This window comes from Anopheles marshallii, chromosome 3 (assembly GCF_943734725.1).
Source record: "Anopheles marshallii chromosome 3, idAnoMarsDA_429_01, whole genome shotgun sequence".
In the NCBI taxonomy this organism is placed as follows: domain Eukaryota; kingdom Metazoa; phylum Arthropoda; class Insecta; order Diptera; family Culicidae; genus Anopheles; species Anopheles marshallii.
This window is the reverse complement of record NC_071327.1, coordinates 65,056,772-65,070,332: the sequence shown is the minus strand read 5'-3', so window position 1 is coordinate 65,070,332 and position 13,561 is coordinate 65,056,772. Positions and strand designations below refer to the sequence as shown.

General features: G+C 43.1%; 1 protein-coding gene across 1 annotated transcript in view; it reads right to left on the bottom strand.

The window, feature by feature from the left end:
* Window positions 1-7,145: 7,145 nt before the first annotated feature.
* LOC128713352 (uncharacterized) overlaps window positions 7,146-13,561 on the bottom strand; it is a 47,404-nt gene continuing 40,988 nt past the window's right edge. Inside the window, exons 4-8 of the mRNA XM_053808210.1 lie at window positions 10,734-10,786; window positions 8,694-8,763; window positions 8,121-8,618; window positions 7,310-8,029; window positions 7,146-7,232 (exon numbers count right to left, since the gene is read on the bottom strand). Coding sequence (XP_053664185.1) covers window positions 7,146-7,232; window positions 7,310-8,029; window positions 8,121-8,618; window positions 8,694-8,763; window positions 10,734-10,786 — 1,428 coding nt within the window. The remainder of the gene's footprint in view (window positions 7,233-7,309; window positions 8,030-8,120; window positions 8,619-8,693; window positions 8,764-10,733; window positions 10,787-13,561) is intronic.

Sequence of the window (13,561 nt, the reverse complement as noted above, 5' to 3'; positions counted from 1 at the left end):
TCAACCAGGTTCTTTGTGAGGTTTTTTTCTTTTCATTCCACACACCATGTGATTTATCGTGCTTCAACATATGTGGCCACTTTTCCCACCACTAAATACGATGTTCTTTAATGAAACAGTTACGACAAGAAGAAATCACTCCATAATGGCGAATGCACAACGATCTACTCACGCATCAAAAGCACGTCGATAAAACCCAATGACTAGCAACTTCCATCAAAACCAACTACACGGATCAGCGACATTGGGAATTAGTGAGTTTAATCGATTTCCGCTGTTTTTCCCTTTTTACTGTGCTACTCAAAAAAAAAAGGAAGGAACTAACATGACGCACAATCTCACACATTCTCGTAATAATAAGCCCTTATGTTGTGCACAAACCCGCAGCTTCCGGGCTTAAATCTACCCGGGTTAAGCCCACCGGACCGCACCGGACGCCTTTCGAAAGCGGGAAAGGGAACGTGAAACGAAATTGGGAAATCGATACCCTCGTGCCGTGCCGATAATGGCTTCCTTTTCTGTGTCCTATCGTGGTGTGGTCAATGGGTTTTTTTTGTCTTCGCCTGTATTTTTGCTGTTCCATCCTTCGTCAACTATCGCAAAACATGAAATTGAACTTTATCCACACTGGCTGGGGTTTCGGCTTTCCAACTACTACCGGACCATGCCCGCCCATCACCACACTGGTGGCCATTTAGGCAATGCACAAAATTAGGAAACATAATGCTAATCAAATTCATCCGTACTCCGGCATGCCGTGAACACCAAAGCTCGTCGAGACGTACGCGCGCACTGCGAATCTTACGAAATGGGTAATTAATCACTGTCATGAAAAAAGGCTCGTCCGTGTGGCGTTACAGTGGTTTTCCGCCATGAATACAGCGCCGGCTGTATTGAACTAATTATTTAGCGCTTTACAGATGAAGTAAAGATGAATCATTATTGCTAGATGCTTCAGCAGCGCTGAATGATGCTTGGAAAGTGGTTTCAGTGGCTTCGATCTAGCAACCACACCGTTGCTTTGATGCGGGAATAAAAGCTTGTTTAAAGCAACCGAACTGAGAAACCGAAGTCTATTGATTAGTGAAATTAATCCAATTGATGGTGTATATATTTATCAACAAACGACTAAACTCAAATTGCGTAGTTTGTGGAAGGCAATATAACGCCCAAATCGTACTGTATATCGTTCTATCTCTATCAAATTTTAGCTGTAATATTTTATAATCTTTTTATTAATATGTCACCTTCAAGGCGCCTTCGCCTCATTCACAGGTGACTCGCGTCTGCTGTAAAGTGTGATGGATTGTTTAAAAAATATGGTAAAACTTTTTCCGTTAATGTTACTGTCGATTGGAATGGGAAAACTCCGAGCTAGCTATTGTTGTCGTAAAGTGAAATTGCGTACCGAAGCTTTCATTATTATGTTTTTATCAAGACTTTATCCCAAAGATGAACCCTTCCATTTATCTTTTATGAAGCCTCTTTACTCAAAAACCCTGCAAAAGTGCGCCTACACAAACACACATTTAACAGCCTCCTTGATTAATGATCGGCACTTTCGACCCACAGAAGCGGGATCATCAATTCCATGTTTATGGTAGGTTGGTAACAAAACAAAATTGGATAAAACGACATTACTGCTACAAAAAGAAAGGCAGTGGAAATTTGCATTTGTTCGAAGGTAAAAGGATTGTTATGGGAAATGGTTGCATTGTTCTTGTAAGCATCTTGTTTGTTTGAGATTAAAGAAAAAATTCTTTGCCATCTTTGAAGCATTAGCCAAAAAAGGATTGTGATAATAAATTAAAGACAAGAACTTTTGTATATTTAAATCGAGTAAAAATAAAAGCAGAATAAAGCAAAGTAAAAAGTAGAGTTATAAATAAAAATAACAAGTAACGAATACAATCGAACAAAACAAATAACAAAACAAAATGAAAAAAAAGTTGATAACAAAATGAATAATTTAAAAAAAAATAATAAACAATGAACTGCAATTAAAATAATAATCATGGAACTGCGTAAAAAAGTATTATTTCGTGTAAGTGTTTCTTAAAAGACGCAACAAAAACAAAATTTAAAAAAATTGTAAATCATATAAATTTATATAAAAAAAATTGTCTAAGCATTTCTTCAGAATAAGTATTGTTGTAAAAAAAGAAACGAATTGTCCGTTAAGCTCAAAAGAAGACATAAAAGTTAACAAAACAGCTTGTTAAGTGAAAAGAACAGAGAACAAATCAACTAAAACGCGTAAAATAATAACTAAAATGTAACATCAAATAAGTTTTCAAAACAGTAAATAACTTATATAAAAAGTAAAAAAAAAATCGGTTAGAAATGAGATAACACACGTAACAAGGATAATTTTGCTTTGGAACAAACGAGAAATAAATATCCAGTTAACATGCCGTACATGTACCAGTCCATTACCCGAATGTCTTTGCTTGTACCCACCGTAATTGCGTCACCATTCCTAGTCGCACAGCACATTTAAATTGATTTACTTAATCGTTGGCAGTTTGGATCGTTTCAGCACTTCCCCATCGCTTCCCGGAATCAAGGCGCACGCACCGTGTAACGCCAGAAGCCGCACTTGAAATGGATACACGTATTCAAAGCATAATGGGGGGGTTATTCATTCGCGTACACTACACACTGGCACACTCTCGGATCGTTTTGCTGCAGACAGCACGACAACGACACTCCATTGAAACTGTTGTGTGATATGGCGGGGGCCGCTTTCTAAAAGCCGCAGTCCTTCGGCAACCGCGCAACGATTTGGTGAGGTTCTTCATTAGCGAAGCCTTGCCTCCACTCGCATGTTAACCTGTTAAGCCACCCGTGTAATGTAAGCTCCGGGCAGGATATTGCGTCCCGCTCTGTAAACTGTCTCGAACCTGTGGGTCGTCTACCGCAGCATCCGTCACTGGTGCTGGCGTGTATGACAGCAACAAAACGAAACAGGACCCGGGGTTTTTTCGCCTCACCGACCGAAAGAACCGGAGGAGCGCACCGGCTTCAAGCACCGTTAATGTAATGGTACCCGGCTCCGGTTGAATGTCTCTTCAAACGTCAAAAAGCCAACCTTTGGAGGGTGTGCTGGGCCGAGTGTTTTAACCCCCGTCGGGACCGTCCAACCGGGATACCCCTGTTGGCCGGAAGTGATAGACAACGGGAGTTTCGGGCCCTCTTAAAGCTGAAGGACGATTATTAACCGACCCACCGATTGGGACGATTTTGCAGCATGCCATTTCATTTCTTGACCTCCCATCTGTTTCTCGGTTACAGTGCCCGCATGCTCCTAAGCTGTACTCTTCCGGGGCCCCATTTTGCTCAGTTATTGAACTCATCAATCAACGTAGCAGAAGACAATTGATTAGCTTCCAAATCCAATACGACCCATCAGTCTCGAATGCGGCACACGCTAAGGCTTAAATTGACCCAGTTTTATTGAGTGTTTCCGGTTCGTTCTTGGTTTGCCGGAAGCTGTATCAAGTGTTGCAATTGTTATACACTCCCTCACGAATGGGTTTTCTTTTGTTTTCCAACCAGCAGCAGTACGGGGAAATCCTTCAAGGAACCGATTTAAACGGCACAGAATTGATCAAATTTAACGTGACTGTTTCAGCATGAAATATGATTAAATTGCATTCCTTTTTTGCGAAAAAGGGTTCACAAATTACACGCATGTTTAACTATTTAATTGCCACGACATTGGGTCGCATGTGAATGAAAAAAGGTATGGTTCACTGTTTAGACCTACGCAAAGCGCACGGCTCTTATCTTTTGCTTGTGACAGTTGTTTTTTTTTGGGCAGTCTTTTATACAGATTCGTATGTATGTTTCGAAATGTCGCGAACAATTTTTCTAAGATGGTTTCCCAAGAATTTGATGAAGAAAAGAGCACAAAACCTTGTGTAAGCTTGCGTGAGGTGGTTTAAACATAAGTTCAATTTAAATTATTTGAGAGATGTCCAACCTTTAAAGAGGCTAACCTTTAAAGACACACTTTAAACATGCAATACTTTCATATTTGATTCACTTAATGTATTTCAATTTGAGCTTAAGCCTTTCCATTAGAACATAGTTTGTGTGTTTGTTATTCCAAGCAAACGAACGAAACTCTCTTTCATTTGTTATCGATCAAGTGGGAAAACATCATGCTACCATTGCATTTTATTCTGGCAAAAGCATCGAAAGTGTCCACAAGTTTTTCTTGCACACAAGCTGCATGCAATGGACGAAAAATAAAAAATAAAAAAATGGACTCTTTCAACCATTTTGCCTTACATCGCCATCCCCTGAGAACTTGTAAGCAAAGTTACATACATGTCAGATCTTGTAAGCGTCAGAGGTGTCAAACCATGCCCGCCCTCGCAAACATTGAAAATGATGGAAAGATGATTGAAAGACTACAAAAAAAAAGGATAAAAAGCATTTTTTGTCATCATCCGCTCCCGGTCAGCAAAGAAATACAGTCCGTCCAAACTTTGATGATTAGTTTGAAAAGGTTTTAATATTACTATCATGAAATTTTTCACAAACCCTACTCTGTTCATCGATCGGCGAAGGCCATTCTAAAGTTGTTCGTCTTCGTGTGCGACCGACATTCGAGCCGTTTGTTGCTCAAATGCACCCTACCGCACACCATCTACAAACGTACCCGATCATATTATCCGCACCGGAACGGCTCACACATCATGGTTGTGGCCGCGGTGTTTAGAAGTTCGATATAAATAGTAAAAGTCCCTCTAACTGGTCCTTATATATAAGAAATTATTACAAAAAAGTAAATAGTGTATAATGCATTGCGTCACCTCAGTACACCGGGGGTTTCAACATTTAGTATGTATACAAGAAGAACTTATCGAACATGTACATCCTGCCCACTTGCTGCTATTGCTGTGTGCACTAATGATTGTTGATATTTTGAAACTTTACCACGAACGAACGAATAGTAATGCTACTTGTGTATAATGCTGGGTCTGGCTAGCGTTTGTTTTCCCGAGTATCTTTCTATCGCAAAAATTCCTACTAACCTTTCCATACCAAACAGTTTTCATTCCGAACGACACTCTTCTACACAACGACATGCACATTACATAGTTAGGTCCTAGGGTGATACAGTAAAATAGTGTTCCTACCACCTGGGACATTACTTTTCGCGAACTGGTGTGAGCAGGTGTGTGACTACTAAGAACAAGTGTGTTATCATACGAAACTCATCAACAGAAATCTCTGTTGCCGAGTAAACTGTAGTAAAGTAGTTTGATTTCAGTTGATTTCTATTCTGTTTTCCTATTAACCTTTCAATATTTGCCATAACCAAACCTTCTTTCCTAGTGAACGTTCTTGTCTCTTCCCTACAACATAATCGCAACACCCAAACACAATACCGGCGCATTCCATATTTGTACCTTGCGTGTTGTTTTAGATATTCTACTCGTTCCAGTATTATTGTTACCCCCATCAGTGTGTTACACACTCATCGTGCTAATGTTCAATGTGTTCTATTATGTTTTCCCGCTAAGCAAATAGGTGCCAATAAATCATCGCAACTAGTATGTGTATAGACAAATGGTAAGATATGAAGCGCGACGAAGATTATAGAAAATGCTAGCATACAATTTGGCTGATATACAGAGTAATATAAGGTAAAACACTCACGGTAACACTATACGAAGCGAACATGTTGTCTCTCGACAACAATCGATAATGTTTAGACGATTTCCGGTACGAGAAATTCGTGAGAGTTCGATGTTTGCAACAAAACGGTGACTAACTTTTTAGCGGCAGATTGGCAAAATATTCGCATGTTACGAGGTAAGCAAAACAATATTCTCTTTCCGACTTGACTTCAGAAAATAGCAGTAAAAATATTCAACAACATGATTGATATGAGCATCTCGCAAAGCAATAGCGAACAAAGCATCTTCAAACTCCGGATCACAAATCAAATATGTTCCATAAGCAGTGAAGAGCATATCCTGCTGAAAGTAGTATAATTAGCCTATTAAGTTTACGCTTCGCTGTTAAACGTGCATATGTAATGTTAAACAGATTTCAGGGCTCAATCAACAAAAAGGATAAATAGCATTCGTTCAGGGTGTTGCTCTTATTACCGTTATGTGTTCGTAATTTGCAAACGAGCAGCTGCTGCTTTTGTTGTGCTGCAACATTATTGGAACATTAATACCGTTCTTGCCAGCAATACGCTGACATACCCTTCCCATTTGGAAATGTGTTTTGCCCTAATCATTCCGAGCGATTTCCATGTGGCCATTATTCTTTTCATTCTGCTCACAACCTTTCTGGTAAGTAAGAGTTAGGGATCGTTGCCTATCTCCCGCTTATGCACGAGATGCGGCGAAAGAAATGCTGCAAATATTCTTATTGTCCAACAGTTCCAACCCTTTTCCGTGGTCTATTACCAATATAGATCGTTTCGTTTACTGTACACGCCAATTAATGTATGAGGTGAGACATTCGTTTTGCTGGCAGCGTATCAGCGTGTTGTCTTTGTGTGTATCATATCAGTACGGTTCTAGCGCATCCTGCTTCGAGAGGTTGCGCTGCGTGTGTTTGTTCATCTCTTTGTTTTGAGTTGTATGTTTTAAACGTATTATCACAAATGTTGTTATCTTACGGTCTAGAGGTTTTTATTCTGTTTAATTTCTAAGTTTTACTTGCTTTTCAACACCAGTAGTCTGAGGAATCATTAACGTAGTAGCACAAAAGACAGCTACGTTAAGCAGTTAGTACGCCCTGTTAATGTTGCCTTCTTCCTTCGCTACAGCTATAAGGTGTTATATGGTTCCGTGTGTATGTATTATAGGTGTGTGTGTATGTGTGCTTCCTTACGTTTTATCTCATGTGTTGAGAGTGGAGGAAACGATTATTGCTTCCTTTGCCATTCAACAAAAAAAAAACATTTACAACCAGTACTGGTGTATATAGGTGTGTTTACACGTGTAAAACGTTTGCTTTTCATAACCTGATTAATTCGACATTATTTTGTAAGTCTTGGGCATATTTGGGACTTGTGCGGAGCAAGCACCTTGCATAGGTTAGACCACTTTTTACTCGCCAGAAGTATATGCACGCACGAACGATCATTACTCAGAAGGGCAGATGGTCGGCTAGCTGGCGAAAGTTCGACGAATCGGTACCGGTGGAGGCGATTTGAGTCTATCCTTCGCGCCAATTGGGACGGGGATGTGCGTTTCCTGTTGCAGGACATATAGGATTACCATTAGTTTCAATATCCTTTATGCAATTATGAACAACCTACATCAATACTTACATGCACACCGTTACCACGCTGTATTCGTCGCCATCCCGTACTCCTTCGCCAAGTTGAAGACGCAGGCGATTGAGCACGAGGAGTTACGCCACTTTCAGGCTTTGTGGCTGCTTTACCCTTCAGCTGGTTGTGGCACGTGATCAGCACATCCTGCAGCAGATCGGCCGTGTTGAGCGACAGTGAAGGATTGGTGGAAACCGCACCCTTGACAACATCCGTCTCCAGCAACTTATTCCCCATAAACCGACGATTCGGCGATTGGGGCAGAGATTGGGCAGCCCTCTTCGGTGACGTTTGGTTGCGTATAACCACCTCATCCTCCTCCTCGTCGATGGTTGTTGCGGCACTACATGACAGTGAGGAAGATGCTGGAAGTTGCAACTTCTCGGTTAATGCGTCACTCGATTCGCTCGACGAACAGCTGAGCACTTGCGCCCGTCCACCCTCGCTCGGTGTCGGGCTTTGAGACAGTCGCTCATTTACGTCTTCATCGCTGCTATCGCAAACAGTTCCCTTGGCTGTACTACGGCGCCCAAGCGTGCTGGTGCTTGTATCCTTCGATTCGCTCGTGCTTAGCTCTACACTACCCTCCCGAACAGTGCCGCCCGCGGCCACTGGAGAGTGTAAACTGCGCGTACTTCCGGACGTGAAGCTGACTAGTCGATAAAAGTCACGTGTGAAATTCGTACATGCTACCTCTTCGTCCTCCGAGTACACAATCTGCAAATAGCAAACAGGAAGAATTATGATTGACGACCATTGTCCGGACGGTGGGCTCTAGTTCGCAACGTTACGAGGCAAAACTACGTACCTGATCGTGTAGCAAGGCGGTAATGTCTTCAGTCTGCGTTTCCGCCGTCGTCAGAAAGCTGGAGTTCCATATCCACTCATGGTTTTCCTCGTCTAGCGCTGTGGCTAGCTCTTCCTGCGACATGCTCCAGTCCTCCATGTCAGCCGTGCAGGGTTCCGCCGACATCAGCCACTGTTCCGGCTCTTCGGGTAGCTCCTCCAGGTGTCCTTCCGTCGGCGGTTGTGGCTGTCCCGAGCTCATCGTACAGTAACCCTCATCGCGACTCTTTGCCGGGCTGGCGTGTGTGGTGACGAGTGCCGCATTCTGTGCCTCCAAGTCGCGCACCCGGCTCTTCAGTATCGCCACCTCGTCCCGCAGACTATCCTCCGCCACGAGTGCATCCACCACCTTGCGCATGATGTCGTCCAGGCACGTCTCGTACTGCCGTACTCTTTGGTGTAGCGATTTATTCTCATTCTGCAGCGCCATGAGACTGTTTTCTTGCTTCTGAAAGCGTACCTGTGAAGGGAGCAAGGGAAACCACCGTTCATTAGAATATTATTCACGCGCACAACTGCACACAGATAAACCAACCTGCAATGTTTTATGCTCTCGACAAACTTGCATCGATTTTCGATCCTTTGTCTTCATCGCTTTGCTCATACTGTAATCGAAAGTAGGGAAAACGGGAAGCATTAGTTTAACAGCACTCTCGTATAACTTCCAACATCCACCACCACCTTAAAGCTATCATTAACCCGACCCGATTTGAAGTTCAGGGTTCAGGGATTAGTGTTGCCACGGTAAAACTCGGCAAACGAGGGATCCGATCACCAAGGATACCAAATCACCACAAAACTCCCGACTGAAGAAGCATGGCTTACGAACCCATCGGTTTATAGCAGATAGGCAAACAGACCTTCCATCACCCCATTCCGGTTTTTATGAGGAATTAAGCGTATCTATACGGATAAACTGTAACATTTAAACAACCCTAATTTCCTTCGGGGATATGAAAACAAACACGGATTCGACTAATTCCTTCTGGTAAGAAAGTTTCCCGATCGGATGCCCATTCAATGGGAAGGCACAAAGGGAAGTTTTAAATCGATAAAAAATTCATGTTCCTACGGGCCAAATACGTGGGATGAAGCATTACGATTGAAGCCAAGATTGGGAATCTTTACACAAAGTCGTACCACAGAACCGGTGCGTGCGTCCTGATCGGTTGGTGTCTGTGTACTTCAAGAAAGTGTTTTTTTTTTTTGGCTCAGGTGGCTCTCAAAGCACGAGAGAGTAGCAGCATATATATTTGCCGAAAAGATTACACTGCACACAACACACCAATACCAGACGGATGCGGAAAAGAACGCGGTTCGTGTTCTGTGCAAACAAAGCCCAGGAAGGGAAAAAGGGTTCCTATCCAAAAACGACAACGATGATGATGATGATGGCGGTGGGTGTTCCGGGCACCATACCTTCCTAGTTTGCTGTTCTCTAATCGTTACACTTTAGCCCAAACCATCGTAATTCGGGTTCGAAAAATGCGTCTTCCCAGTCGAAAAGTTTCCACCCCGTCGAAAAGTCGAACCACGCATCTCCGGTGGGGAAAGAAAGACGCAAATTTGCGTTACTCCACTTGGGAAGAACATAAATCTCATCCCAGAAACCCCTTACCAAACGAACTTACAGCTTCCTCCTTTCGGTGTCGTTCGAGCCTTCGATTAAAATCCTAGGTTAAACGGAAGACCCACAACTCTGTCCCCTTAAACCCTTAGCCCATAACCTCGCCAGCCTCCGTCTTCAACTAACGAACGTCTTCCACCAGCTCAACCATTCCTGTTGCCTTTACTGGTGACTTTTGACGACGAAAACCAGCTTTTCCAGAGGAAAATACGTTCCATATCCTTAGGGGCAAGGGGGCGCATAAAGGAAAAACTCTTCGAAATACCTGTCTTTCGGCCACACCAGTAGAGCGTCGGTGTGAATCAGTTGACAAAATAAAACCCCTCGTGCTTTCACGGGGAAAAAGGAAACAAACACAAACGCAGAAACCACTCCGTGCGCTGAATCGTTTTGTGCCGTTCGCTTTTGCTTCGGCCGGCAAAGCCAAACCCACGGCACGCTCCTCTCCTGCTACGCAGCTGGGATTTTCATATTTAGACAACTTATTATCAACGCAACGTAGAACAAAGAAAGGGAAAATAAAGGGAAAGGTAAATATTTGCACTTTTTTTTACGGGCTTGTTGCTGCTGCTACCGGGTGAAACCAAAACCCGCGTAACACCACGGGTAACGCCATACCGTCGTCGTCGGGGGACCATTTCTGCATCTGTACCATCTTCATGCAGCGCAGGTTTTGGGCGTTTGTTAGTGTTTTGTTTTAATAAATACTGGCGGGAGGGGTGTACGATTGTTTACAGCCAATACATTACTATGGCCAACAATTGTCCAACGAAGAGGAGAATTCGCGTGCAGCTCAAATGGTTTTAGTCTAGGGCAATTCGGCAATCGGTTGTTATTTTTAAATCATTCGTGCTTCGTGCAATCTCAAACTTTCAATATTTTTACCTAAAAATATTTCAAAAAAATGGTTCGTAAGATAAACATTGCTTAACACTGTACTATACTCACACTTCTAAATGCTCCTTTATCTCCTTTTCCAATGTTGGTGAGTTGCATTGACTCTGTAAATAGGGGCAAAAAAGAAAACACATTTCATTAGCAAACATTAGCGAGCAAAGCAAAGTAAGGTTAAACGACAAATCGGACTGATTCCACCGCCGACAGTGCACGACGTTGCTGCTTATATCTATTTTATTGGCCGTGAATTTGGCAGCCAGTGTTTCCATTTCACTAGTCGGCTCATTTTCACGTCGGAAATGAAACAAACCATACCTTCATCACCCGACACCCGTCACTCCACCGCCGTACCATGTGCATGGGAAACTTTCGCATTCAATTAAAACCCCCCGGGAAGCAAAGTGTCACACGGTATCGGTTGCTCCAGCACCGAGGATGGAATAAAAACAACAACAAAAAACCCCCCCAGCGTCGGTCGCATCTCCCCGCATGACATGGAAAGGGGAAATTCAATCGCAATCCTGCCCCATCGCCCCAAACCCGGGCGCAGGCTGATGGAAGAATTTAAATTCACTCCAGGAAGGAAAACTTCATCACAAAGAGCACAAGAAAGCCATTCGGAAGTCATCTTTGCGCAAGGCCGACAGTCCGCCATTGCTTTCCCCCATCATCATCCTCATCATCATCATCGGCGGCAGCAGCAGCATCCCCCGAGCGCGTCAAGCTGCTGTAGGGCTTTCCACCACGAAATAGAGAGTGTCCTTCGTTTATCTGTTTCGCCCTCTTTGTTGTTGGAGCATTTATGTCACACGTTGACGTGCTGCTGATGCTGCCAGCTAGCACTGTTACGGTTATGAGACGCTCACGCTGCTGGTTGGCTAGCCGGGTTCGTCGAATTATCCGTTAAATTAGAACCAAAGCAATGTGGAGTGTTGTGGGGGGGAATTCCATGGGAAGGAAAAAGCTTGAAATTGCTTCCTTCAATACGAAAACCCCAACGGCAGCCATTTCAAAGCTTGGTCCTTCTTTTCATGCCCACTGCTTTTTTTTTGGTTTTGTTCTGCTTTATTTTTCCCAATTCGAACTCACTCATTTTGTGCAGAAGCCGAAGATTTACGAGTGCTTCTGATGACCCACCGATAAAAGGAAGCAAGCGCAATGAAAAACCGGCAAACACATCAACATCGAAACCTTTTTCCCAATTATCTGCTGCACACCGAGCGAACACCATATCCAACGGAAATATCCAATCATTAGGAGAATCTCTGATTGATTAGCGAAGAAGAAGAAAAAAAAGGCAAAGCAGAGGCAACACCCTTTTGCAGTTAAAATGTTCACCCCTGGCAAAAGAATCACTGTTTGCCAGCTTGAAATACCTTTCGGGTTGTGATTTTGTGTTGTTGGTGAAGAAAGAGCAAAAAAAAACCCCTCATACACATCGATGACTAGTGCTATATTTTCGTTAATTCCCTACCGTCACCGATGCGGGGGGGGCAGCCACAATGACGCTAGCAAAACCGTAACCGGGAGGGCCCTTGAAAAATCTGTCGTCATATGATAGAGATGGGCCACATTTTGGAAGCATTTTATTGGGGCGGTTGGAAAATTTTTACGCACGTGTTCCATTTCCTTGCCGTGCGCGCTCCCTTTCTGTCCCATTAGCGCTGCCATTAAAGCAAAGCGTGCGCTATGGAATAAAAATGGACAACAAAAAAAACACACACATAAAAACCCGCCCCGAAACCTATATTGCGGACGAATGTCATACGCGTGTCTCGGCAGCATAATGAAGCATAATGCTATGCATATTTACCAGCCTGGCAACATTCATCAGTGCATGGCCGGTCGCTTGCGTTCGTTCGAGTTTCTTTATTGTTTGTGTTGTGTTTTCAGATAGCCCCCACCCTTGAAAGGGCCACACTCCAAATGTTCCGCTATTTCATGTCAATGAAGCGATGAGCAATAGAACCAATCAAATGAAAAGCCACTAAGTGGCGCATAGGATTAAAGGAGGCGCCTTCTCGCGCCTACTGGAGCAGTCAAATATTCCATTTCCGAATATGCAATAAAATATGCCTGTGACTGTGTGCCAATGGTGCTTCATAAACAAATGCACATAATTCAATTACTATAAAGCTTTTAATGTTGGAAAGAAAACAGCCATTGATAGTGGAGTTTCTGCTCTTAGTGATGGGACCGATGAAAATAAATATAAATTCAGAATCATTTTTGATCTCCTCCAAGTCTGTAATGTGCTTACGAACCCAATTCGACCTCGCAACTAGGACCTCGATTCTTGGTGAAATTTCATGGTCAACTCCTGAGCTCCGGACAGCTCCAAACTGCTACGAATAGCTCTAAACTGCTCATACTACTTCTGAATTCCTCTTAACTACTGCAAATATTATGAACATTCCATATTACTTGGGATCTGACAACTCAAGATCAACTCCTGAGCTCCGAACCGTTCCGGACTGCTCCAGACTGCTGCGAAGAGCTCAAAACTGCTCAGACTACTCCTGATCCGCGCATAATTGGTTCAAGTATTATGAACATTCCATGTTAATTTAAATTTGATAATTGTTAAGGAAAGCAATCAGCAATATAAGGATAAATACTCCTCCGAGCCATTCAGAAGTGATCGGACGCTTATTACTTCGATTCTTTAAACTTTTAAGGAAGATCTCCTATATTGGATTTTTGAGCAGTTTTTCCTCAACATCAACCCTCTGGAACAGGTTCCCGACCTTACCGGACTCCGCCCGCGATCTAGTCAGGGATCTCATCGAATATGAAAGTCCATCATAGGAGACTGTGGATAAGATGTCCTCATCCTCGATGAAGCCTCGATGACACCGTTGGACATGATATTCTCGTCC